Source organism: Heptranchias perlo, chromosome 11 (assembly GCF_035084215.1).
Source record: "Heptranchias perlo isolate sHepPer1 chromosome 11, sHepPer1.hap1, whole genome shotgun sequence".
NCBI lineage: Eukaryota > Metazoa > Chordata > Chondrichthyes > Hexanchiformes > Hexanchidae > Heptranchias > Heptranchias perlo.
Window position 1 is genome coordinate 46,312,660 of NC_090335.1, and position 26,383 is coordinate 46,339,042.

At 40.9% G+C, this 26,383-nt stretch overlaps 2 protein-coding genes across 3 annotated transcripts in view; one reads left to right on the forward strand and one right to left on the reverse strand.

Annotated features, from left to right (window-relative positions):
• Window positions 1-10,114: 10,114 nt before the first annotated feature.
• LOC137327280 (sodium/potassium-transporting ATPase subunit beta-1-like) lies at window positions 10,115-24,120 on the forward strand. The gene is made up of 6 exons (XM_067992929.1): window positions 10,115-10,646; window positions 12,269-12,397; window positions 13,518-13,673; window positions 19,010-19,194; window positions 20,406-20,489; window positions 22,930-24,120. Exons 1-6 carry the CDS (start codon window positions 10,547-10,549, stop codon window positions 23,191-23,193), a joined length of 918 nt encoding a protein of 305 aa, XP_067849030.1. The 5' UTR covers window positions 10,115-10,546; the 3' UTR covers window positions 23,194-24,120.
• Window positions 23,982-26,383, reverse strand: part of nme7 (NME/NM23 family member 7) — a 215,414-nt gene continuing 213,012 nt past the window's right edge. For both annotated transcript variants that reach the window (XM_067992928.1, XM_067992927.1), the window contains exon 10: window positions 23,982-24,213. In XM_067992928.1, coding sequence (XP_067849029.1) covers window positions 24,181-24,213 — 33 coding nt within the window. In that variant the 3' untranslated portion in view covers window positions 23,982-24,180. The remainder of the gene's footprint in view (window positions 24,214-26,383) is intronic.

The window sequence follows — 26,383 nt, forward strand, 5'->3', positions numbered from 1 at the left end:
TAACAATTATTCCTCAACTAACATCACTAAAACAGAAAATCCGGTCATTTACCTTATTGCTATTCTGTGGGGTTTAGTGTGCACAAATTTGCTACCATGTTTCCCTATACTTCATTGCTTGTTTGGGACCTGAGCACGTGAAAGTGCTATATAAATATAAGTTCTTACCTTATTTCTCTACAAATAACAAAATGTTATGTCAGTGCTCATTCTATTTTAGTACAATAATTGCAAAATGTACACAAGCCAACCTACTAATTCTTAATATTGTACTTCCCCTGGGTGTCTACACATGTTTTTCTCTCACTTATTCTAGTGCTTCTTCTAGGTACAACCCGAGGGCCTGAATCGCAGGTGGTGGTTGGCGGCTTATGCTCTATAAAAGAATCATGGGACTGAGGGCCCCCCCCCCCCCTCTCATGCTAGCTTGCTCCTCACAGGGAAAGCATTGCTGACTGCATCTCTGCAGTTTGCTTCTAGGCAGCCTGGTCTCACCTCCCACATTCCACTGGCCTTGTGATTTGAGGGGGAAGGCAGAGGCCTGGCATGTTCTGAGACAGTATCAAGCATGTTGACTCCAGCATTGCTATTCCACTGGGCTCTGGTATCTGTGGCTTCACTGATAAGCTTGTTGTCAGGTCTAATAACAACTATCAGATCCTGAAATCCCTGAGAAACAGCAATATGCATTGTGGTTATCACGGTCTGGAAGTCGCTATTCAGGCTGCTCTCTATTCACTCTCTCCTTCTGGCATCAGAGCTGCAATCTATGCTTCCACGGAGGTGGAGGTACCAACTAATCCCTGGCCACTTCTTAACTGGGGAACTGCTGCACATGCCAATGAAACTGCCACATGCTTCATTTGTTCCTGCAATGAAGATAAAACTTTTGAGATGCTGCTACAAATGAGAGCTGTAGACCTGAGAGTCACACCTGCCACATATCCTTGGACATTGATCTCAGAGCCTGCATGGAATCTGTAAAGAGGAGTGGAACCTGTCCAGTGCATTAGCCACTGAGCTTGAGTAGAAGCAGCGAGAGGAAAGAATACAAGTTGTAGGGTGGGGAGAGAATACAAGGTAAGGGGAAAGGGGAAAATGCATGGCAAGGGAGAAATGGCAATGGAGGGGAGAGCAGAAATGGAAAGTGGGAGGAACGGAGAGGAGGAGTAGGTGGCTATGAAAGAGGACTGAATGGATGGCAATAAAAGAAGGGAAAATGGATGTCCATGAAAGAGGGGGGAATGGATGGCAATAAAAGGAAGAGGGAAGGGAAAATGAAGGCAATGCAGGGTGGGGGGGGGGGGGGGATAAATGAATGGCAGGTAATAGATGGTAATGAAAGGGAGGGGGAAAGTGGCAGAATCTGGGTGCTGTGTTTTAGGGGGAGAAGCTGAGTGTGAGAGGAAGGTAAGTGTCAGCATTTAATGTGTCACCACATTCTAACCACTCTCTGGGTAAAGAATTTTCTCCTGAATTGCTTATTGGCTTTACTAATGACTCTCTTGTATTTATGGTCCCTAGTTTTGGACTCCCCTGCAAGTGGAAATATCTTTTCTACATCTACCCTTTCGAACTCTTTTGTAATTTTAAAGACCTCTTTCAGATAACCCCTCAGCCATCACTTTTCAAGAGAAAAGAGCTCCAGCCTGTTAAGCCTTTCCTGACAAATACATACATATGAATGAACACAGTCTCTCTCACGTGTTCACTGGCACTTATACGTGCACACACGCTTGTGTTCACATAAAGAGGAACTGGAATTCAAATACTGAGACATCACCATGGTCTGGCATTAATCCAGCTTGTTTGACCCTCAGATTGCAGCCCCATGTTCCCTATTTTGCTGTGTTCTGCCAATCTCAGAACTGATGGCCCTCATTCTGACTGAATTAAATGGGTTTCCTGTGATATGAATCACCACAGCTCGAAACTCATTTTGAGACCAGAATTGCTTTTTAAACCATTTCCTCCCCTTCTCGTACGGTCAGAGCTGGTCACTGGGAGATGTACAGCTGCTGCCCTCTCACTCAAGCTGTGTTTATATTTCACACACAACAACAACATATATAGCGCCTTTAACATAGTAAAACGTCTCAAGGCGCTTCAGAGGAGCGTTATCAAACAAAATTTGACACCGAGCCACATAAGGAGATATTAGCAAAATACTGCTGCAATAATCTTATGATGTTGCAAGTAGACCTACAGACTATTATTATTTAAATTATTATCTAATTCAGCTATGGCACTGGCATACATGTAGTTCTGCTGTGTTATATATACATAATATTACCTTTTTTAAAAACTCATTCTCGGGATGTGGACGTCGCTGGCAAGGCCAGCATTTATTGCCCACCCCTAGTTGCCCTTGAGAAGGTGGTGGTGAGTCTTCTTCTTGAACCGCTGCAGTCTGTGTGGTGAAGGTTCTCCCACAGTGCTGTTAGGTAGGGAGTTCCAGGATTTTGGCCCAGTGACAATGAAGGAACAGCGATATATGGTCTGTTGGGATAGTGTGTGACTTGGAGGTAATGGTTTTCCATGCTCCTGCTGCCCTTGTCCTTCTAGCTGGTGGAGGTTGCAAATTTGGGAGGTGTTGCCGAAGAAGCTTTGGTTTCAGTTTTACTAGGCTCCTTGGTGCCATGATGTCAAGGGTAGTCACTCCCACCTCATCTCTAGAATTCAGCTTGTGTCCATGTTTGGACCAAGGCTGTAATTAGGTCTGGAGCCGAGTGGTTCTGGTGCAACCCAAACTGATTATTGATGAGCAGATTATTGTTGAGTAAGTGCCATTTGATACCACCGTTAACAACTCTTCCATCACTTTGCTGATGATTGGGAGTAGGTTGCTGGGGTGGTAACTGGCCAAGTTGAATTTGTCCTGCTTTTTGTAGACAGGACATACCTGGGTATTTTTCCATATTGTCAAGCAGATGCCAGTGCTGTAGCTGTACTGGAACAGCTTAGCTAAGGGCACAGCTAGTTCTGGAGCACAGGTCTTCAGCACTACAGCTGGGATAGTGTCGGGGCCTGTAGCCTTTGCTGTGGCCAGTGCACTCAGTCGTTTCTTGATGTCACGTGGAGTGAATCGAATTGGCTAAAGACTGGCATCTGTGATGGTATGGATCTCAGGAGGAGGCTGAGAAGGATCATACACTCGGCACTTCTGAGTGAAGATGGTTGTGAACATTTCAGCAATGTCTTTTGCACTCACATGCTGGGCTCTGCCATCATTAAGGATGGGAATATTCATGGAGCCTCCTCCTCCCATTGGTTGCTTCATTGTCCACCACCTTAATTGTCAACTGGATGTGGTAGGACTGCAGAGCTTTGACCTAATCTGTTGGTTGTGGGATCACTTAGCTCTGTCTATAGCATGCTGCCTCCACTGTGTAGCATGCATGTGTTGTAGCTTCACCAGGTTGGCTCCTCATTTTCAGGTATGCCTGATGCTGCTCCTGGATTGCTCTTCTACACTCCTTATTGAACCAAGGTTGCTTATCTGGCTTGATGGTGATGGACGAGTGAGGGATATGCCAGACCATGAGGTTACAGATTGTAATTCTGCTGCTGCTGATGTCCCACAGCGACTCATGGATGCTCAGTTTTGAACTGCTAGATTTGTTCTTAATCTATCCCACTTAGCATGGTGGTAGTGCCACACCACCCAATGGAAAGCGTCATCAGTGTGAAGGTTGGACTTGGTTTCCACAAGGACTTTGCAGTAGTCACTCCTACCAATGCTGTCATGGTCAGATGCATCTGAGACAGGCAGATTGGTGAGTTTGAAGTCAAGTAAATTATATTTTCATGTTGCTTCACTCACTGCCTGCTGCAAGCCCAGTCTGGCAGCTATGTCCTTCAGGACTTGGTCAGTGGTGGTGCTACCGAGCCACTCTTGGTGATGGACATTGAAGTCCCCCACCCAGAGTACATTCTGTGCCCTTGCTACTCTCTGCTTCCTCCAACTTGTGTTTAACATGGAGGAGTACTGATTCATCAGCTGAAGGAGGGCGGAAGGTGGTAACCAGCAAGAGGTTTCCTTGCCCACGTCTGACCTGAGCCATGAGACTTCATAGGGTCCGGAGTCAATGTTGAGGATTCCCAGGGTCACCCCCTCCCCCCTCTGACTGTATACCATTGTGCCCCCCCCCCCCCCCTCTGGTGGGTCTGTCCTGCCGGTGGAACAGGGGACACCTTCTTATAGTGTGATGATAAATTAAAATCTCTGCACAAACTTCCAGTGTCAACTTTATTATAAATTCCTATATTATTTATAATGGAAATTGCCTATATAAACTTACCATGCTATGACTACACCCTCTCACCACTGGTGGTGCTGCAGCATCTTAGTTTTGCATCTCCTAGCTCCTCAGCCTGTACCGTAGAGAAACTCACTTGCTGCAACCAACTCTACTTTTTTGCTTCCCAAAATGCTGCAAGTGTTATTAAAGTATTCTGTATAAGGATAGAATGTATGATTTTAAAATGTGACTGAATTGTCTGCATGCCCTTATCGATTTACCCCCCGCCCTCAAACCCTGCCTCATCTGAAGACTACATTTGGTCTCAACTCCCCATGTGCAACACCACATGAGATCAACTAGTATATAGCCATTTTGAAACAAATTATTTTTGGATTAAAATGCAAAATCATAATACATTTCAATATGCCGGTAAATACACCAAAAGAAGTGTCAAAAATCAAAATTTCTTGGGGTGCATGCCCTAATGACCCCCATAGGAAACAAATTTTATACCATCAGAGCGCACATCCACTTTCAAAAATTTCTAAATCCGCCACTGCAAAAATTGTATTTTTGTGTATTTCAGTTTTTTCCCCCAATAATATAGGTGAAGGAATACTGGGTATAGCTGTACTTTGGAGCAAATTAATGCCCCATTGCAGTCCCATTGTAATTACTCCTTTTTGTGTGTCATACATGAAGTCACTGGGTTTCAGTTTTCACGGAAAAATATTGCGGAATGTGATCCCAAAACACCAATTAAAATCCTGAAGTCTAACGTGATAAAAAGGAATTTAACTTATTCAGTCATCTTGAAGCAGCAATGGTCATAGGCCTTTAATCAGATGTGTTTTTCAGTTGTATGTTGTTTTTTAAGTTGTCGTTTTTTTGGGGCTATGTCCGCTCTTTTGAAGTTGCCAGCTTTTCTGAGTTTTGTAGGTTGGCATGTCTGCATCTTCCTATACATGCACACTCAGTTCCATTCTCTTATACTTTATTTTACTTTTATTCTCAATTCCCTCGCCATGTTTTTTATTGCCATGCAATCTTCCTTCAGAAAGAGTGAGACTAGCTGGTCTCGAGACTATTCTACAATCACCAATTGCACTTAAAAACTTTTTTTTAATTTATTTTTTATTCGTTCACGGGATGTGGGCGTCGCTGGCAAGGCCGGCATTTATTGCCCATCCCTAATTGCCCTCGAGAAGGTGGTGGTGAGCCGCCTTCTTGAACCGCTGCAGTCCGTGTGGTGACGGTTCTCCCACAGTGCTGTTAGGAAGGGAGTTCCAGGATTTTGACCCAGCGACAATGAAGGAACGGCGATATATTTCCAAGTCGGGATGGTGTGTGACTTGGAGGGGAACGTGCAGGTGGTGTTGTTCCCATGCGCCTGCTGCCCTTGTCCTTCTAGGTGGTAGAGGTCGCGGGTTTGGGAGGTGCTGTCGAAGAAGCCTTGGCGAGTTGCTGCAGTGCATCCTGTGGATGGTGCACACTGCAGCCACAGTGCGCCGGTGGTGAAGGGAGTGAATGTTTAGGGTGGTGGATGGGGTGCCAATCAAGCGGGCTGCTTTATCTTGGATGGTGTCGAGCTTCTTGAGTGTTGTTGGAGCTGCACTCATCCAGGCAAGTGGAGAGTATTCCATCACACTCCTGACTTGTGCCTTGTAGATGGTGGAAAGGCTTTGGGGAGTCAGGAGGTGAGTCACTCGCCGCAGAATACCCAGCCTCTGACCTGCTCTCGTAGCCACAGTATTTATATGGCTGGTCCAGTTAAGTTTCTGGTCAATGGTGACCCCCAGGATGTTGATGGTGGGGGATTCGGCGATGGTAATGCCATTGAATGTCAAGGGGAGGTGGTTAGACTCTCTCTTGTTGGAGATGGTCATTGCCTGGCACTTATCTGGCACGAATGTTACTTGCCACTTATGAGCCCAAGCCTGGATGTTGTCCAGGTCTTGCTGCATGCAGGCTCGGACTGCTTCATTATCTGAGGGGTTGCGAATGGAACTGAACACTGTGCAGTCATCAGCGAACATCCCCATTTCTGACCTTATGATGGAGGGAAGGTCATTGATGAAGCAGCTGAAGATGGTTGGGCCTAGGACACTGCCCTGAGGAACTCCTGCAGCAATGCCCTGGGGCTGAGATGATTGGCCTCCAACAACCACTACCATCTTCCTTTGTGCTAGGTATGACTCCAGCCACTGGAGAGTTTTCCCCCTGATTCCCATTGACTTCAATTTTACTAGGGCTCCTTGGTGCCACACTCGGTCAAATGCTGCCTTGATGTCAAGGGCAGTCACTCTCACCTCACCTCTGGAATTCAGCTCTTTTGTCCATGTTTGGACCAAGGCTGTAATGAGGTCTGGAGCCGAGTGGTCCTGGCGGAACCCAAATTGCACTTAAAAACTGCTGCATGATCAGCTGAAGGAAATGTTCTTTGTGGGACATAGTCGCTGTGCCAGTTTTTCCCAAGTTAGATACAAAGCAATCCACCACAGCAAGGTGCCCCATCTAGTGGCTGAGATGAAAACTGGTCAAATTTTCTGGCATGAAGTGGCAGGCCATCTTGATTGGCAGACAGCCTTGAACCTGCAACTATAAATGTTGGGGTCAAGTACTCCATTACAAAATTATCTTTTTTTAATGAGAACTATTATTTTTGTGGAATTGGTATAACATATTAGGGTTAATTGGGAAACCTAAAAAAATAAATAATTGAAAAGTAGAAAACAGAAAGCAAAAAATGAATTGTTTAATAATTTTCAGGAAATATCAACCACTGAGGTGTTCCCTTTTTGTGAATAGATTACCCATTTGAAATGGCTGATTTTTCATTGTTTCCACAATGCCAATGTAACAATTGTTTTGGCAGGTGCATTTGTTTAACTTTACAAAATGTCCTGTTGAATCATGTAAATTATCTAAAGCCAAACTAGATGCAGTGTAAGAATGATGGACTCCTGAGCACTAATCTTTGAGGAGTAAAATAAAAATGCAAAGCATTGTTAGATAAATAACCACCCATGGTCAGTAGACCTTGCTATAAGCCATCCTATTCATAACAGGTTCTATAGTATCATAAGGAGATTGATTTTACAATTTAGCGCTCCTGGCACAAAGCTTCACACAACTGGAGTGTATATTGGGAATTGGGTGCAGTGGTTAGTGTGTCTGATTCATAGCTCACATGATTTTCTGTCCATTAAAATAGTTGATTTCTTCCTAATGCACATAATGTAAAAATAATAAAATGGCAATCCTGTAGTGTTACAGGAAGACCCATTAGAAAAAGTGCTGCAAATATCCTTAAACAACTTGCAAAATTTAAAGGGCAAAACAGTAGTATGTACTTAGGCTTTACACTTAAAATTCACCTTCCAGTACCCTTGTGGTTTATGGGTACTCAAGGTGTTTGTGACACAGATGAAAAACCACATAACAGCCAAATCTTTTTCTAGTTGCACTGCATCTCTGAAATGTCAATCACATCACTACATGGAAAATTGTGCACACCCATTATATAAATTGACATTGATGCTTAAGGATAACACTGTCATATTTAATGTAGTCTATTTTTATATGGAATGTTCAATGCATGTCCGGCAGATCTAACCAAATGATATACAGATATATCTGAAATCTTAACTCTTTCTTTCTCCACGGATGCTGCCAGTTTTGCTGAGTGTTTCCAGCATTTTGTTTTTATTTCAGATTTCCAGCAACCGCAGCATTTTGCTTTTGATATACAGATAAACCTGATTTGTACAAACTCTCTTGTTCTCGCACCCAGCTTCACCTATTTTGATCTCTTTCAAAGCTATTAGGTGGGATAAACTATTGAGCTTCATTCTGACACATTACGGCAGGCCTTGGACCCGTTAATTCTCTAGCTGGGCAGACGTGGAGTAAGAATGAAATTGCAGTGACATCAAACACTGGTGTCCCCTGTTGCCTGGAGACGTGCAACATAGATCATAGATATGCTCTGGTCTCACGCCCCCCCCCCCCCCCCCCCGAGCTGTGTCAACAGTGTGCTAATAATGGTGTCATGACGAAATGGGTGGATGAGGGAGTGAGCTTTTGTTCTGGCATGAAAATGGTATAATAAGGGGAGTTCACACTGCAATGTTCATGCAACACTAGGGTCCATAAGAAATACACTCTTATCATAAACGTTGTAATGGAATTGAAACTAAGCTTTTATCTTTTGCTGTAATTTAGAATACAAGGACTCTATTCTCTTTTTTCAGTACTAATGTTTGTATGTTGAAACACTGCTGCAGCATAAATGTGTCATCCGAAGATGTGCCCTTTTGCACTTACTTTTTATAAATGAATACAAAATCTATAGATTCTTGGTGCATCCTGACACGGTTGAGACTGAATACTTATATAATGACTAAGCTCGGAGGGATGCATTTATATCTGATTTTATATCAGGACCCTCTTCTAGTATTTAGCTTCACCTCATTCCAAAAGGTTACAGGTTTACTAAAACCACAAAAATGTACACCTTTAATTTTATTATTGCTATTAGAACTATGTAGTCTCGATTGTAGCAGCCTAATTTGGAATCCCATCTCAACTGACATGTGTTCCTTTGCTATCCTTTAAGCGTAACTTTCGGTGGTTCTCTCCCGCTAAACGAAGTAACTTATGGTAGCTGTAATTTGAAGGGCAAATCAGCAGGAAGATCTGGTGCTTTAATGTTGTTACTTTAAGGATGTATTGTGTTGAATCTTTGAGAAGATGTTGATCGACCGGTCCTCTGTTCATAGAAACCATTTGATGGAGCCCGGGAGTCGAGGATGAATATGAAAGTAATTCTTTTGGGTGGATTTTTTTTGTTCCCGGAAGCAGCACCAATCACGTGCTTAGGTCTGTAAATTCTTGAAGGGCAAACACGAAAGGGCAGGAGATCCGCAGACTAAAACGATCAGCAAACGAAACTCCTTTCTCTTCAGCGAGATTTTACAGCATTTTCACTCTATAAAAACAAAACTGAGCTCCCCATGAGTTCTGTTTGACAGTGTACACAAGCAATATAATTGGAGGTCTATGAAGACCGATATTTTTTCCACTTCGTTTTTGAGAGGTTCATCCTACCTATTTTTCTCAATTCAGAATCTCCCTTTAAATAATGTCAAATCGTCCACTTGTGATTAAAAACACTGGAAACTAAAGTCAGCATTTAAGTTAAGGTTTATAACGCACGGACTTCTTCAATATGTGTATTCAGTCTATTCTGCTATTGAGAGTAAACTAAAAAAGCTCTTCAAAGCGGAGCAGTCTTTGAAATAATTACATTAACCTTTAGGGAACCAAAAGGGGACTCCAAGACTAAATTTTAAACCCTATTCGGCGCATTGTAACTTAGAAGCATAGCAACAGCGAAATGTGTGAAGCTCTTTAAACAGTTGTGAGGGACGTGATCAGGATCTATAAATCACGTCTTTTTTCTTCCTTCAAAATACAGTATGGAATTGAGCTGATAGAATATCAGATTTACTACATCCAGCCTTCTCCAAAAAAGACTGTAATTGCAACGAATCGTAAAATGTTGTATCATTATCATCGCGTACCGTCTCACAAGTTTAGATGCAAAAATATGCCCCCTCCCCTACAACTCTTCATATGAAAAAAAAACCAAAAATGCAATAAATCAGCATTTTGCTGAAATGTCATTGCTGCAACACACGAACACTTTCTCAACCCACCCGCGCGCGGTGCGGTGCGGCGCGGCCCCTGGAGTGGGCGGGACCCGGGAGATTGGCGCTGCGACGTCACGCAATTTGCCGCCTCCTAATTGGCTGGCGCCTGGCCTCTCTCTCGGAGGCACTCATTAACGAGGCGAGGCGGAGTTGGAGCCGATAAAATCCAGGGCCAGTGAGTCCTTTACCTTCCTCCAAACTCCTCACACCTGGAGTTTCTACTCCCGTTCCTAATACATTTCCTCCTCCTCCCCCTCCCGGTTGCCGTCACCCGAGGTAGAGGAACAGGAGAATTTTTTTTTAAAAAAACCACCCACCACCCCCCCCCCCCCCCCCTTCCAAAAAAAAAATATAACTTACCAGTACAGCCGCCAGCTCCGAATCAGCAGCACCCATCCCCGCGGGAACGACGCTTCGAGCCAGCGGCTTCCAACCGTCATTTTTTAAAAAAAGTAACCGACACTGAAGACGCGCGCTGCGCTGCGCGAGGATCTGTTTGAAAAGGAACGAGAAGTTTTTTATATTTTAAAAAAAAATCCGAATCCAAACTCTTACCCTATTTCCCCACCCGCCCGCCCCCGATAGAAAATGGCACGAGGAAAGTCCAAGGATGATGACGGAGGTTGGAAGAAATTTCTGTGGAATTCCGAGAAAAAGGAGGCTTTTGGCAGGACCGGGAGTAGCTGGTGTAAGTAGTCGAGTCTCTTTATTTAAGAAATCGGCCTTCGCTTCCTCTCCTCTCTCTCTCTCCACACACTTTGATCTCGGTTAATGATCGGCACTGGAGGTTGTGGAACTGTTGCGAGAAGATAGTCTAAAAAGAATTTTTTAAAAAAAATACATATTGACATAAATGGTGTCTTATCGGGAAGAGGGTGGCTTGGAACAATTTATATTTTAGACAAAAGATTGATTCTAAAATGGTGCGCGCTTCTGACTGCGAGAAGCGGTAAATGGCACCGGCTTCCGCCTTCCTGTAATGTGCGTGACTCCGCCGGCGTGTTTTTAAAATAAATAAAAGTCAATGTGAAGGACATTGCTTTCGTGCGGTGGCTGGCCATTTAGTCTGTACTGTGTTTATACGTGCGAGTATGTGTGTATGTATATATGTGTGTACTTTTTTTAAAAGTCTGGTAATCCTTGATAAATGGTGTGAAACTTTGTGGCAGAGACATGTGACCCTGGAGAAGGAGGGGGGGGGGGTGGAAGAGAGAATAGACACGAGAAAGCATGGGTGGGGGAAGCAAGAAGTTTGAACACAATTTCCGCAGTCTCAAGGTTGTTCAAGGTGGCACGCTTTGCAGCGCCACAATCGCCACTGATTGAACCCCGTTTATGTCACTTGGTATATCAGAAACTTGAAGTTGGTTTTAAAAAGCATAATAATATCACTGATCGGATCCAGGGAATCCCCCACGGTGGGAGACTCTGGGGGGGGGGGGGGGGAACGGATCGGGTTGGGGTGGTGGTGGTGGTGGAAAAGGGACTAAATGAGGATTGGGATGAAAATGGTCCGAGTTTCGTCTCTTAGCAACCGATGGCTATCGTATGTGCCCAGACTGCCGTACAGTCCTCGGTATTATATATGCATGCATGGCATGCACAAACTCTTAGTCACATTCACATATGTAGTCTGTTCCCTCGTCAGGGATACTGACCATCCAAGTTCATGAAAATGTTATAAATTGCTAGTCTAGATTTTTTTAAATCTCTTGGCCAGTGGGCGCGATCTTTGGAACTTTGTTGTAAGCAAACGAATTGCGCTATGGGTGTGCAGCTTCGAGTTTTAAAAACCCTTTTTAAAAAGAAAGCCTGTTAGTATCGGGCTTTTGTATTGATTTTTTTCACCTTCACTGTACCAATAAACATTACGCAATCCTATCACGAGTATGCAAGTTCATTACCAATAAATTATTGGCCCAGTCTTTTTTGCCTGGGTGAACACTCCCTTCTGGTCATTGGATGGAAATTTTCTGAAGGACCTTGCTTCACTGTCAGTTGAGCCTCGCTGCTCGAAAACAAGCTGCATCAATTTGAGGCGGGAGGAAATCTTATCAACGTGGGCCAATGCTATATCCTCCATTCTCGTTAAGTCAAACGCTGCAAATCGCACCACGTTAAGACCGCGTTCACAGTAATAATGAAGCAATCTGCTGAGAGGCCAAGCAAATGTCATATCAGACATTGAATCGTGCTTTTATACATTTGAGACGTAGAATCGGAACAGTTTCGTTTAACTACTCAGGTTTGTTCACCTACAAAAATAAACGTAGGAGTAATGTCTAGTTATCTGTATTCTTCCTCCTGTAGTCAAGATACTGTTGTTCTACTTGATCTTTTATGGCTGCCTCGCTGGGATCTTTATCGGAACCATTCAAGTACTGCTGCTCACCATCAGTGATTTCGAACCTAAATACCAGGACAGAGTTGCACCTCCAGGTATATCGGTCTTGTATTTTTAAACGTATACATGGGGGTGGAGGTTTGAGTTGGGAACTGATATGGAACTGTAATTTGCCTTTAATGGCGTAAATTACTCCCTCGCTGAAGTGCCTGCCGATTTGTTGTCTACTATTGCCGAGAGTGGCGCAATGGAAAAGCCTGCGTGTCACAGTACCACTATGTTTGGAGGCAACTGTGAAGGTCACTTATCAGTATGCACACACTCCAGCCTCCCACACATTGTTCCACTGGAGTCGGGTTTTATAAAGAGATTTTGTAAATGTTATGTCATAATTGTACATAATTAATTAAATACTGGTGCTGTATTTAGTAGGATTGATTTAAAAAAAAATGCAAATAGCTACTTAAAGGGACGTTGCATTCACCGAAGTGTTCGTCTGTACCTACTAAGTATAACCCAGTCATGTGACTATGTTCTGTACTGTGATCAGTAGTAAAGATCACAAGTAGGGGCTCTACTTGAAAATTTATAATCAGAATGGTTACAGACTACTCACGTAATCTACACCACAATATACACATGAATATGTTATCAAAGCCCTACTACTTTAAAGCCCACTTTTTTTTTAGAAACAAATTTTCTGTCCTCTTCCCTTGAAGCAGTTGACTCTCTGCCCATGGGGCACAGTTGTGCCAGGTGTCCTCTGGTACATTATGTAAGTAGCAAATGTGCGAGCATTGACAGTAAGTGGCCTAGCATAATCCTGATGTCCACATGTATTCCTTTCCAGCAGGAGACACTGGATAGTGAACAGAAGCAAACTGGCTGATTTTTTAAAAAACCTTTCCTAATGCAGGAGCTCTAAAGCCAGGTGTAGCACCACTATTGCTAATCTGTTCAGAATTCAACTACTCATCAATATTAGGAACATCCCAGTTTATGTTGAACGTTTTGTCTTGTATGAAGGTAGCATTTTTAATCATGATTACTTCAGTTTAGCAATTGCATTCCAAATTTCAGTAACATGCAAAGGTATTGCTTTACTGAATAGAGTAACTATATCTTATTTTTAAAAAATGGAATGAATTAATAGTGATTAGGTTTAAACATTCATTTTGATTTTATTTTTAAATTTCAACTTTCTTCCACTTTTAGGACTATCACATGCACCATATGCGATAAAAACAGAAATTTCCTTTAGTATGTCAAACCCAAAGTCCTATGAAAGCTTTGTGCAGAGTATGAACAAGCTCTTGGAAAATTACAATGAATCAAGTCAGGTTGGCAGCACTCCTTTTGAGGACTGTTCCGGTAAGTTTAAGGAAACTATTGCTCTGTACTAAGCACGTGACACAAATATTAAAGAAATGGGCCATGAGCTGGCAATGTTAAACAGAAAACAGATGTATCTGGTTGTTAATTTCAAGGAAGGTGTATTGTATGAATACTGTAAGATCTATTCCATAAGAGAGCCTTCCTGGTCTTGATCTTCCCTTTACAGATGTAAGATCTCCAGTTGGCAAAAGTATACCATGTAGTAAAATTGTTTTCCATTATATAAAAATGAACTGATAACTAGCCTTTTAATGACGCTTGCTACTTGACAAAGTAGCACCAAAACTGCAATGTTTCCTTAATTTTTAGCTTGCGTTTAGTTTTTTGACAATACACAAGGAAGTGAAATGAACACTTGGGTTTAAAAATGAATAGAATTATAGATGGAATGGACTTCTGGGGTGGCTGATTTGATTCTCAAATGAAATGGAGCATAGGAGTTGCTGGTAAGAAGTTTGCTCATCAGATACTAGCTCAACCCAAACTGCAGCTTTTAACTTTTGTGAGGTGACAGTATTATGCTCAACACGGCAAATGAAAAGTGATATTAATAGCACCATAATTTCATAATCAAGCAATTAAAATATTTGCATTTGAACTGCAGACATGCCAGCCAGTTTGTGACCGCAAGATCCTGTGAACTGTAATGACATGGATAATCAGTTAAATCTGTGATGTTGGCTGAGGGCTTGATCCTGACTAGGACAAGGGGAGAAACTCCCTTTCCTTTGGATAGTGTAATGGGTTCTTTGGTTCAACCATAGTGATTGGCTTTCATGTTTCCTGTGGAAGCGTGACAACCCCAACAATGCAATACTATCTCATTGAAACACTAGTGTCACCCTAGATTATGTGCAAGTCCCAAAAATTGCTACTGATTCAAGAGAATGGCTAATAACTCAGGACAACTGAGCCAAGCTGACACTTGAAATAATGAAATACAAGCCTTTGTCATGTATCTGATCCTTATATTTGCAACTTGCATCCTTCCTTTATTCTCCAGGTGACTTTAAGACTACCTTGACAATCACTGGGACAGTGTCACTTCAGGGCTTTTATTCAGTTATATGTATGATCCAATCCCATACAGCAAATAGCTGTGTCCACGGATCTATTCATTTTTGTTTCCTATTGTTATCGAAAATGCTATTCTCTTTGGCAGCAGTGTCTTGCCACAGTCTTGATAGCAAAAAATATTTTCTATTTCAAAATTGGCTAATTCCACCTTTTAACCAAATAGTTTGAGATGTTTTAAAAAGTCTAGAAGTTTTGCATGCATCTTGGGACTTCCCCATGAGAATGGGAAGACTTTGTCTGATGTACCTTAAGTTATGGGTTTTTAGAACTGAGCAGGTTGGTCCATTTAAAAAAAAAATGAACATTTACCCAGTGACTATATTCAGTGCAAGTGGATGTTGGTCAAAATGGGCTTCATTTTATGTTGGACAAGGGGAAGAAAGCATCAGGCTGTACCACCAGTTTTATCTCTTCTCTTCCCCCACCGTATGCATTTTGATGAGTTGTCAGATGCTAAGAAGCTCCAATGCCATGTGGTGTTAGAGCATGTGCCTGGAAGTTTCTTGGGCAAGGGTGCAGTGTCCTTTTGGACACATTGGTCAGCATGGTTGCAGTAACACTTATGGTTCCAAGCAGGCTCTTAAATTCAGTCAGTATCATTGTGCTGGATAACATACACACACTGCAATTAAAGATATTGGGCAAGGTCTCTCATTTTTTGGTCTGGAGTATTGTTGAAATGCTATTTTGTGCGTTTGGATGTGCCAATTGTTTGGTGTGGAATCTGTCACAATAGGATTTGTTGTATTGATTAAATAGTCAGCCTTGGCTCAGTGGTATCATTCTCATCGAGTCAGGCCCATACAACCTTTTCGAAATTTGGTTTCAGATTCAGTATTGCCCTTTTGCCAGTTCCCTTATTCAGCCTTTTGTCATTGGTATAAAATTGTGTGAATGTAGTTGTTCAATTTTTTTTCCAGCCAATATCAAGATTTTGCTAACCTGAATGACCTTTCTGGTGCTTATACTTAAATATCTGATTTCTTGATGCCTAAATAGCATTACTTTTAATGTATCCCTTGCTATCACTGAAATTGTAGGTCACGATTTATTTAGAGTTCTTTAGATTCTAAAGGCTAAAAGCACGATCTAGGGATCGTGCTTGACCTCAGTTTTTCCCCCCCCCATCCGAAAGCAAGAACTCACCTGTTTTTTAAGAAAACTGACGTTCTTTTGTGAGTAAATAATCTTCCATTGAGCACCGTAAACCTGAGGTGAGCAAGTTAGCCAGTTCTTTGCTAGAAGACTCCATCCTGTTTTTGGCCTAAGCTAATAGGAGGGAAGATTGTAATCCTCAATTGAAAGATAGTATTTTAATTGCCAATGAGCTCCTGATTTGTCAATTTTGCTACTGTGAAGTTGGAGATTGGTGTAAATTGGGCCAGGAAAGTTAATGGTTATATTCATGATATTTTCTAGCTGCCTGATTACTGGCCCTTAGATTACTGGTCCATTTAAGATTGTAGCCTCTTGAGCATCTACCAGGCCAGGTTGAGTGATTGTTTAAAAAAAAATGCATGAACTTTAGGAAGTCAAAATCAGCATTAGATGCCTTGCATGCAAAGAATATTTGAAGGTCACAGGAGGTCTGTTACTAACACAAGATCTATTGGCCTGACCTCGGCAGAGGTTAAATGCTGATTTCTTTTGAAAATATTGTTGCCACTTTGGAAGTAATGCTTTCTGCACCATTTTTCACTTACAATGCTTGAAATTCCAAAATAATCAGTCTTGAAGAGGATGAGGCTCAAACAGGGTTCATTTGCTGTCCTAGGGCCTTCTTAGTATAGTATGTTTCATATCTAGAACTGACAAATAGGACATTCTACCCACGCTTGTTGCTGATGCAGTTACAGGAGACAAGTGTGCCCAACCTTTTAGCCCTGTGTTTTCCAAGGAGAATGAACATTTTTGGATCATGGAAATTCTTTGCCTTCTCTTGGTAATTAGTGATTTGATCTAGCCTTTAGTTCCTTGATAGTTAAATTTGCCAATTCCCTCTACCTTCCACAGATGCCATTTGGAGCAGCACACTATGAAATAAATATCTTTCAATGGTGGATACATGGGCATTTGTAAAATCTTCCACATTTGCTCACGTTGAAGACTTTTTCATGGTATCGGGACAGTTATTTTAAGACATACTAACATTGACCATCATTATTTATAATTGATTTGGATTCTTGCATCTAGCTTGGAGCTCATTTAGCAAGCATTGCAGTCTTTTATCCCTTGGTAAATGGGAAAAATTATGAGAGAACCCTTTGTGCTAAGTTGTGCCAGTGATATCACCAACAGGGTTATCCTGGACTTCCTCCATAGGAAATGGAATGGATGTAACTGAGTTATGGGGTCCTGAGAAACTGTGATCTGATGGGGATACAATTTTCCTTAGTTGTTTCTTGGGGTCCTGTGGCTCTTGGATCTGTTTGCAGTTGTGACTTGTGGAACCACTCAGATGTGTGAGGATGTTCGCTGCTGTTGTCTAAATTGCTGGGGCTTTGTAGAGAGGGAGAATGGACTAGTATCTACACTGCCTTTTTACTTGAAGCATCAAATCAAAATTTTAGAATATCGGATGATTTGCACCGTTAACCTCACTCAAACAGTAGCCTGTCCTCAACCTCCCCATGAGTTTCATGAAGGTGCTGCATTTGCACATTAGTTGCACATCGGATGCTTCATCTTCTATAAAATGTGGCGAGTACTTTGAAGGTAATGCCGTTATCCTTTTCTACAATAGTGGCCCAGATTTTGCTGGAGCGGGCATCACGTGATGTGCTCTATTAGTTAGACTTTTTCCTTTACCCTTCAGCTTGCAAATTTTTTGCCCTGCAAGTTGCTGGAAATGGGACATCTGAGACCTTGGTGAATGATTGGACTAACAGTCAATCTCCTTAACTAGTGAGATTTAAGGATTGAGAAAGAAATGGGAATGATGGAGATGGAAATGGGGTGAATTAGAGTCAAATCAGGTACAGAAAGAGAGGGAAAGAAAGATTGGATTGAGAGGAGAGACAAAGGAAAACAAATTTAAACATTTTCAATTTAAAAAAAAATCTAAAACAATTTACTACTTGTAAGAATGAGACTCTACAGTTTAAATTGTTCCCTTTCTGGGCCAGAGAGGTTGATTGCCATTGCAGGAACATAAATCTCCTCATTAAAAAGCTACTTGCACTTTTAAGTAGCGGCCCTAACTTTCTATGGTGAGTTTAATTGGCAATTAATGTGCAAATGCAGCAACTTCATGAAACTGAGGTTGAGGACGGGCTGCTATTTTCGTGAGGCTAACGACGCAAATTGTCTAGCAACTTGTGGCGATTCACAATTCATGGTATATCTCCGTCACCACAAGTTGCTGGGTGATTTACACATCAAAGTGCCATTAAATGTGCCATTATTTTTCCAGCAAATGTATTTTTTGAATGTCATTTTGTGGCTTCTTACAGTAACTTTTTTTAGTTTTGGTATTTTAAGTTGATCTCCTGTAGTAGATTTGCCATATCAATCATCTAGAGGTTTTAACTAAAATTGATCAAGTATAGAACTTGCCAGTACTTAGAGATTTGCTGTATTGGGACTAAAAGTTTGTGAAGTTAATTTTGTGGCCAAACTTTCAGTACCTCCAATAGCAAACAAATGTATTGGTTAATGTCATGGAATGTTCTGAACTGGCAGGGTGTCAGCCACCACAGTGAATGTTCATTCTATCCCAGTCTCACGAGCCAATATTGAGTTTTAATCTCCAGATAACCCATGTTATAGGTAGGTTGCTGTTTTGGCATGGTTGCAGCTTTGCCCTTGAATTTTTAAGGGACAAATGAACAAAATCTTTGTGTACTTGTAAACTACACTGCAGATTCCTCTGAAAAGAGGATAAATCTGTTGAAATGTTGTGCAGGTGTATGTGATTAAAAGAATGACTCCACACATCTAGTTTAGATGTGTGTACATCGGTTACCAATTTGTAGTTGGATACAGATTATCACTGATTCTTTTGGGAGCAGGTTTCATGCTTGGGGGGGTGGGTGGAAGATGGGGTAGTCAACTGAAAATGCACATAGGTGATGTCTTAGATGGCATGTCTGCACCTGAAGTGAAATATTTTACTCATCCAAGCTTGCTTCAGTTGTCTCTACTTCAATTAGCAGTAATGTTTTGGTTGCTTGAATTTTGACTGTTTGCTATAAAAATTGTACTGTTAATAATTTAGTAAAAATCTGCTACCTTAGAGACTCCTGGGGACTACATAACTAGAGGCAATCTAGATGATTCACAAGGACAGAAGAGAGTGTGCAGATTTCATCGTGCGTGGCTTAAGAATTGCTCTGGACTGGATGATTCTAATTATGGCTATGCAGACGGCAAACCATGTGTCATTGCAAAGCTTAACAGGATTGTTGGCTTCTTTCCTAAGGTGAGGCTCCTTCAAGTTACAATGATTTTTACTTTAGAGCTTGCGTGTGTAATAAAATGACCTAACTAAAGAACTGAAAGGTTGAAAGCTTAATGAAGATTTTGGGTAAAACATAAACTTGGCTATTTTGATTTGAAGGATTCCCAAGAACTATGTCCTGCAACAATCTGTTAAGTTGGAATAGGATTCAATGTAGTAATTCTATGTTTACAGAAACCAGAAAATCGTGGCTGGAGTGCACTTTGACTTCAAAGCATTTTTTGCAAAGCACTATTGGTATAGCTCAGACTAGTTTAGTCATACACAAAACCTAAGATTGTCACAATTCAGCAATGTAAAAGATGGCACTATATGCATCTGCTCTTGCTCTTGATTATCAGAGCGGAGATTGTTTTTATGACTGGGGCAGATCTTGCTGGAGTGGGGCATCTTGTGGCATACACCATTAGACTTTTTCCTGCACTCTTCAGCTCTATTCTTTTGTGCCGTAACTTGCTTGGCAGCATGAGCTTATAACAGTCTGGCGATGGCATTTGGGACCTTACTGAATGGCAGGACCAACGGTCTAACTCCTTAATCAACGAGATTTAAGGATTGAGAAAGAATCAGAGGAGAAGGAGGGTGAATTAGTCAAATCAGGTACAGAAAGAGGGAAAGATAGGATTAAGAGTGGAAAAAAGAGACAAAGGAAAAAAAATTAAATTTGACATTTTTAAAAAACTCAACAATTTACATGCAGGAATGAGATTGAAATGTTTTAATTGTTTCTTTTCTGGGTTAGAGGTGTTGATTGGCATTGCCGTAACAATTATCACATCTTTTAAGTATTTGCGCTGTTAAACTCTGCAGAAAGTTGGGCCTGGAACTTAATTGGCAAATAACATGCAAATCCAGCAAGTTCTTAAAAATAATGGGGAGGCTAAGGGTGAGATGCCGTTTATGCGGAGCAGCGTAAACCGATCAAGTTCTGGAGATTTGCAACTCATGGCATATCTCTTAATATGCAAATTGGCCAGTAAGTTCAGGGGATTAATGGTGAGCGTCGTTAACAAGCCATTGTTTTTCCTGCAAGATTCGGCCCATTGTATAGTTTTATGAAGTATATAAATTTGTGGTACTTTTTTTTACGAGAAGTAATACCTGAACTTGTGTAATTTTATAATCCATTTTATGTGGGTGTAACTGGTTGCTGAATACCTTTTATCTTTTAGCCTCCGAAGAATAATTCTGACCTTCGTGGAGAGTTGCAAGCAAATTATAATCAATTTGTCCTTCCTGTTCATTGCGAAGCAAAGGTAAGAGATGTTCAGTTTCAAAGTAGGATGGAGAATAATAGTTGCCTGTTGTCTTCCCCCTTCAGCTATGGGATGGATGCGCTTCTGTGGTTGCTCCTTAATATGCAGGTGTCTTTGGCAACCATTGTGGCTAGCATACATTGCATGTTGTTGCATAATTGTCTTGCATTTCCACTAACAAATTCCATTTGGAGTAGGGATTGTTGCATAGGTGGCCATTCATGTACCACAGCGTACCATAAATCACAATGAGATGGATCACCAGTCAATCTGGTTGAGTGAAAAATTACAGTAGGAGCACTTGCTCCTATTCGAACAATGCGTTGGGATCTCTTAATATGTGCCTGGACAGGCAGCTGAGATCTGTTAAATGTCTCTGCTGAAGGACAGCACCCTGACACTGTTGCATTCTCTTGGTGTTGGATGGCCTAATGTAGGTGCTGACTTGTTAATGTCCTTTTTACAATCCCTATTTGACAAAGACAATTAACTTTCTTTGGTTAGTGCACTGCACCATTCCTTTATCCTTTCCTCACACTTTTTGGATTCAAAACTAATCAGGTGCAGCCCTTAAAATCTGCTGTAGTGATAAAAGGTTCAAAGAATTATTTGATATTGTTCAGTTTGGGTAGCTCCTCTAAGGAGCTATTCCTGTCATTTAGCCCTGAAGTGGTTCTACAATATTAATGAGCCTCTGTATGAAATCCTCCCATTTGCATGTTTAGGGCATTTGCCACAGCTTAGATGGTAGTATTCAAAACAACTGCATATGCATGTGAATTTGAAAGTAGTTTTCCCATTTTCATTTCTGGCTGCTGGATTACTCCTCTCTATTTATCCTCTTCATCCCCCTCTTCCATTTGGTTAGGTAGCATTTGCACAAACCAGCAATATAAAACAGCACTGTTGTCATGTAGAGATGGCTTTAGTACAGAACCGGTTTGTAGCTAGAGAAACTTGGTATATAGTGGTTCTCTTACTCCTTTGCAGGCAGTGGAACTCTATTGTTTACCTTGCAGTGGTTTTGTTGAACTTGGACACGCTTAAAGCAGTGTCACAAAGTAAATGCCGCATATGAATAGACTGGCTACCAGTCAGCTGTCCTAATCTCATTTGTGTTGCTGGCTTTGCATCTTTTCAAATTACTCTTTTCCACCAAATAAAATATCTCTTCTACAAAATGTTCTTCCTTCTACATTTAAAAAAATTAGTACTGCAATCCTATTAATTAGTTTTCTAATCCCCTTAATCCATAATTTCTCATTGGAACCTTGAAAGGTTCAATTTGGGATCTGGGTTGGGGAAGAGAAGGATGAGAAGGAGGGGGTGCGGAAGGGTCATGCACCCTTGCATTTAAAGTGCTTTATTAACTAATATCCTCCATCTGCCTCGTAAGGATTCCTCCCTAGTCTGCCCACACCTCCCACCCCCCCACACCTTGCCACTTAAAGAAAGGGAATTGGGATAAATGTGAATGTTTCCTTGTTTGTTTAATGTATAGATTAAACTTGACTCAATCACTAACCAAAACTATAAAGAAGTCAGGTGACATTTTTATGACTGGATAGCAAGAAGCTTGATCAGATTTTTCTTTTTCCGAGAATGGATATTATGTTCTTGAGGAAACTTATGTATCGATCAATGTCTTGCCTATTTATGTGGTTACCATTTAGTTGACGAGCCTCTGGATGCAGGCACATACTGGTGCCACAGCATGACTGATCATTTAATTAGGATCTGCTTGTAGTGGAAGCCAATATGTGTTTGTCTAATCTTATCTGGGCAAAGATGCTATAGGTCTTGAAGTCTATCTATTCCTCAAGCTGCCTGGTGTTGAGCACTGGATGACCTTTGTATCATTGTTTGATTGTTGCAGAATGGATTAGATTTACCCATTGCTGCTTGTGGGTGATTCAAATAAGTCTGGTATGGAGTTTGAATAATGCAAATCTGATAGTGCTTTCTGCTTTTTGGAGATTCCATTAATTGCAAGGTATCAATGTGGACTTCAGAACAACACAGCAATTGACCATATAGTTGTGAATAGCTTGGCATGTCCTTTACTTTCCACTTGTGGTGTTCGGCATTTTCTGATTACTCCCTTCAAAAGGGCGACTCTTGGCTATCTTGGATGAATGCGAGAATGACTGACATGTCAGTGGCTAATGGCCACTGCTGAGCGATAAATGACTACTAAGATGCTCAGTAATGTGAAGGATGTTGCTCTCCCAAAGCCAAGCTCCAAATCTGAACATTTTGCAAAAGGTTGAACTCAACAAAGGTTAATGTGTCTAATGATTTTCTTTTATTTGCAACTAGCCATAAAGTTGAAGCCTTCTAGTTGCTCATCACTGAGTTGGGTACATGTCTTGCCATGCTCATCAACTTACTTGGACTCTGATGTGATATTGTAATTTTTTTGATGTTTTGGTTTGTTTAGAGAGAAGAAGACAGAGGTAAAATTGGATCTGTGGAATACTTTGGCATGGGAGGATACCCTGGCTTTCCTCTGCAGTACTACCCATACTACGGCCAGCGTCTGCAGGAAAAGTACCTCCAACCCTTGCTTGCTATTCAGTTCACCAACCTCACACACAACGTGGAGTTGCGCATCGAGTGTAAAGTGTTTGGTGATAATATTGAATATAGTGAAAAAGACCGCTTTCGGGGACGCTTTGATGTAAAAATTGAGGTCAAAAGCTGATAAATGCAAAATAGAACTTGCCCCTTATTTCATTTAGTCTTGAACAAACTGTCATACATATGGGACCTACACTTAATCTATATGCTTTACCCTAGCTTTCTGCATTTACTTAGGTATGTAAAATAAAAGCAATAGTAGTACATATTTATTCTACTGTAAATGATACTACTTGAGCCATGGGTTTGCCCATTACTGTAAATTATAATTCCACTAATGTGTAGCAAGCAGTGTTTCTGTCCCTTAAGTATTGCTGCCTTGTGCCTCGTGTGGGTTTAAGTGTACAGTACTGTAGTGCATTCACTGGTCCTTCAAACCATGTTGCAGTTTTTTTAAGCAAGCAAGTGAGTTTTGCTTTCCAAGATGTAAATACTCTGAAAATTGACATGGTACTTGATTTTCTTTCCTGTTATGCCCATGTGTATGAACATACTGCACTCTGATGTTTTTTGTGTGTCGGGGGTGGGGGGGGGGGGGGGAAAGGAGAGAGAAAGAGGAGTGGGGAGAGGAGAAATTGCATTATTTTCTTTTGGCAATGTTAGTGTAGGGTGATGGGTTTTATTACACTTCCTTTAGATCTGTTTAACCTCCAATCTGTTTGAAATTGTATGTTGAGATCTGGGTCTGCCTATTGTGATTAGTTATCAAAACAGTTGTTTGCTGGATCCGTCACCTGTGGTGATGAGTCTTTATGAATGTTTTAACCATTTTCACGGTGGAAGATTTTATATTTATGCAGTTGTACAATTTTTCTGCAAAGTGTAATGTATAAAAGATACCAAAGTCACTGGTAAAATCGTATAATCTTTATTTGAAGTAAACCAATGCAGTAGGATGGTGTAAAATGCAATGTAACATCTGTAAACTTGTTTGGAGAACAATACTCCTCACGTGATTTAAAGCATCAGAAAAATAAAACTTATGAACCTATTGCCATGAGACTGTTTCTTGAAATGAAGAATTCACACTGATGTTTGGGTCACGTTCTTTTCAATTGTCCAAGATCTTGAAAAAATACTGTACCTAAAATAAATAGTACAAACTTTAGCAAAAGTATGTACTTCAGATTTCTGAAGCCTACTACTTAGTTCTTAATTACCTTAATAATGCTTTAAGTGCCAGCCAAGAAGTTCAAAGGACTTCATGATTGGTAAATCAAAGATTAAATATTGAGTTGCACCAGACATCTAGCAACTCTTAATTTATAATTGATGTAATTAAAACTAACCAAAATGGAAAATGCTAGACATTAACAAATCAGTTAATAGCTGGAAAAAGATGTGATCTTTCATTAGAACCAATATGGTAAAGAAAAAGCTTGCATTTGTACAGGGCTTTTCACAACTGTATGATGTCCCAAAATGCTGCATAGCCAATGAGGTAATTTTGTTGGAGAAATGTGGCAGCCAATTTGCACATTGCAAGGCATCAATGAGAGAAATCACTAGACAACCTCTCTTTGGTAGTGTTGGTTAAAGGATAAATATTAACTAGAACACTGGAAGAACTTCCTACTGTGATCTTTTATATCTACCTGAGGGCCTTGGTTTAACCTCATCTGAGCACAAAACAGCATCTTGGACTATGCAGCATTCCCTCATCCTGCACTGAAGTGTCAATCTGGACTGCTCAAGTCTTTGGAGTGGGGTTGATACAGTTGAGAATGTTATGTCTGACACTTAGTATTTTACCTAGACCGGTTGCTGTTCCTTTACCTAGACCAGTTGCTGTTCCTTTATCCATATAAATTTGCTTCTCTTAAATGTTGACTGCCTTGCTATGGATTTTCAACATTTACAGCTTTTTTTTGTTGTACAGTAGCTGTTACATGGTTAGGAATTCAGTTGTAATCCCCAAACTTTGGGAATGGTTATAAACTCATTAGAACTGCATTGCAAAATTATGGGACATTTTGTAATTTATTTAAAGCATTGTCAGATTTTAAGTTAAACTAAAGCCTTATGATAAATCTGATCTTTTAATACCATGGAAATTAAATACTTGATTATGTAGAGGATAGGTCAACAGTGAATTGGTTCTGCCCTTGTGTGAACTTTACAACTGATCCATCATATATGTGGATTGACTTAAAGTTGCATTTTGTTTTTTTTTCTCTAGCCTAGCTACCCAGCAAATGTTGCATTGCTAGGTATTACTTGCCTTGCAATACATGATTTTTAAAAAATTCCTTGCTCTTTAAAGGAACCAAAAACATTGCCAGTTTCAAAGGTTTATAAAGAAGCTGAAATGTGAAGTTTTAAAAAAACTTTACAACTCCCTGGAAAGTTGAGCAAATCATAAGGTTGTGCAAACAGCCCACACCTACTGTTCCCAGACTGCAAAAATCCATTTGGCATATTTATCAATAAAGTACTTTGCACTTCTCCATGAACTTAGATTTAGCTGCCACACCTTACTGAGCACATGACTACTGATAAAAGTATTAGCAAATGGCCTCACCTCCTGGTAGGAGGGAGAAGAAAACCTCTATCCCTTGCTTTTGGCATCTTGGATTATTAAATTAATATTTTACTGAAATTTTGGCCAATAAAAACATTTGTTGTCTGCAGAAACCTATATGAGCTGTGGTCAGGGTCAAAGCCACTGGGAAAGCAAAAGCATTCTAATCTCATTCAGCCTGCAATGATTTCACAATCCTAAAATTAGCCAGCCAGTTCCTTTTCATAAAGGAACCTATATATGTATAAATGCGTAGGCTTCGAGGAGCTCCTGAACATTTACCTGAGGAAGGAGGAAGCCTCCGAAAGCTTGTGAAGTTAAAATAAAATTGCTGGACTATAACTTGGTGTTGTAAAATTGTTTACAATAAAGGAACCTAGTGGCTATTTCAGACAATGAATTGTAAATATAAACTGCAACCTAACTTCAAGGATTGTTTTGTACTGTAATCTGAAATTGTTAAGTGCAATTGGCTTTACCTATCACTACAGTTAGTTGTTTCAAGTAATCTATTATCTTTAAACATACCTGTAGTTTTTTTAGTTTTGAAAGTGGTGCTGTTGCAAAACTCATTCTTGAGCATAAGCTGTAAAAATTTAAGCAGCTCAGAATTGTTGCTATTTATAGTTCCACTTCAACATTCAGTATCGATCAATGTAAACTGGCTCTGTTCTTAGGAGCCAACAGGCTGGTTTGATCGCACTGGCCCAGAACTTGCCAGAGCGGAGCATCT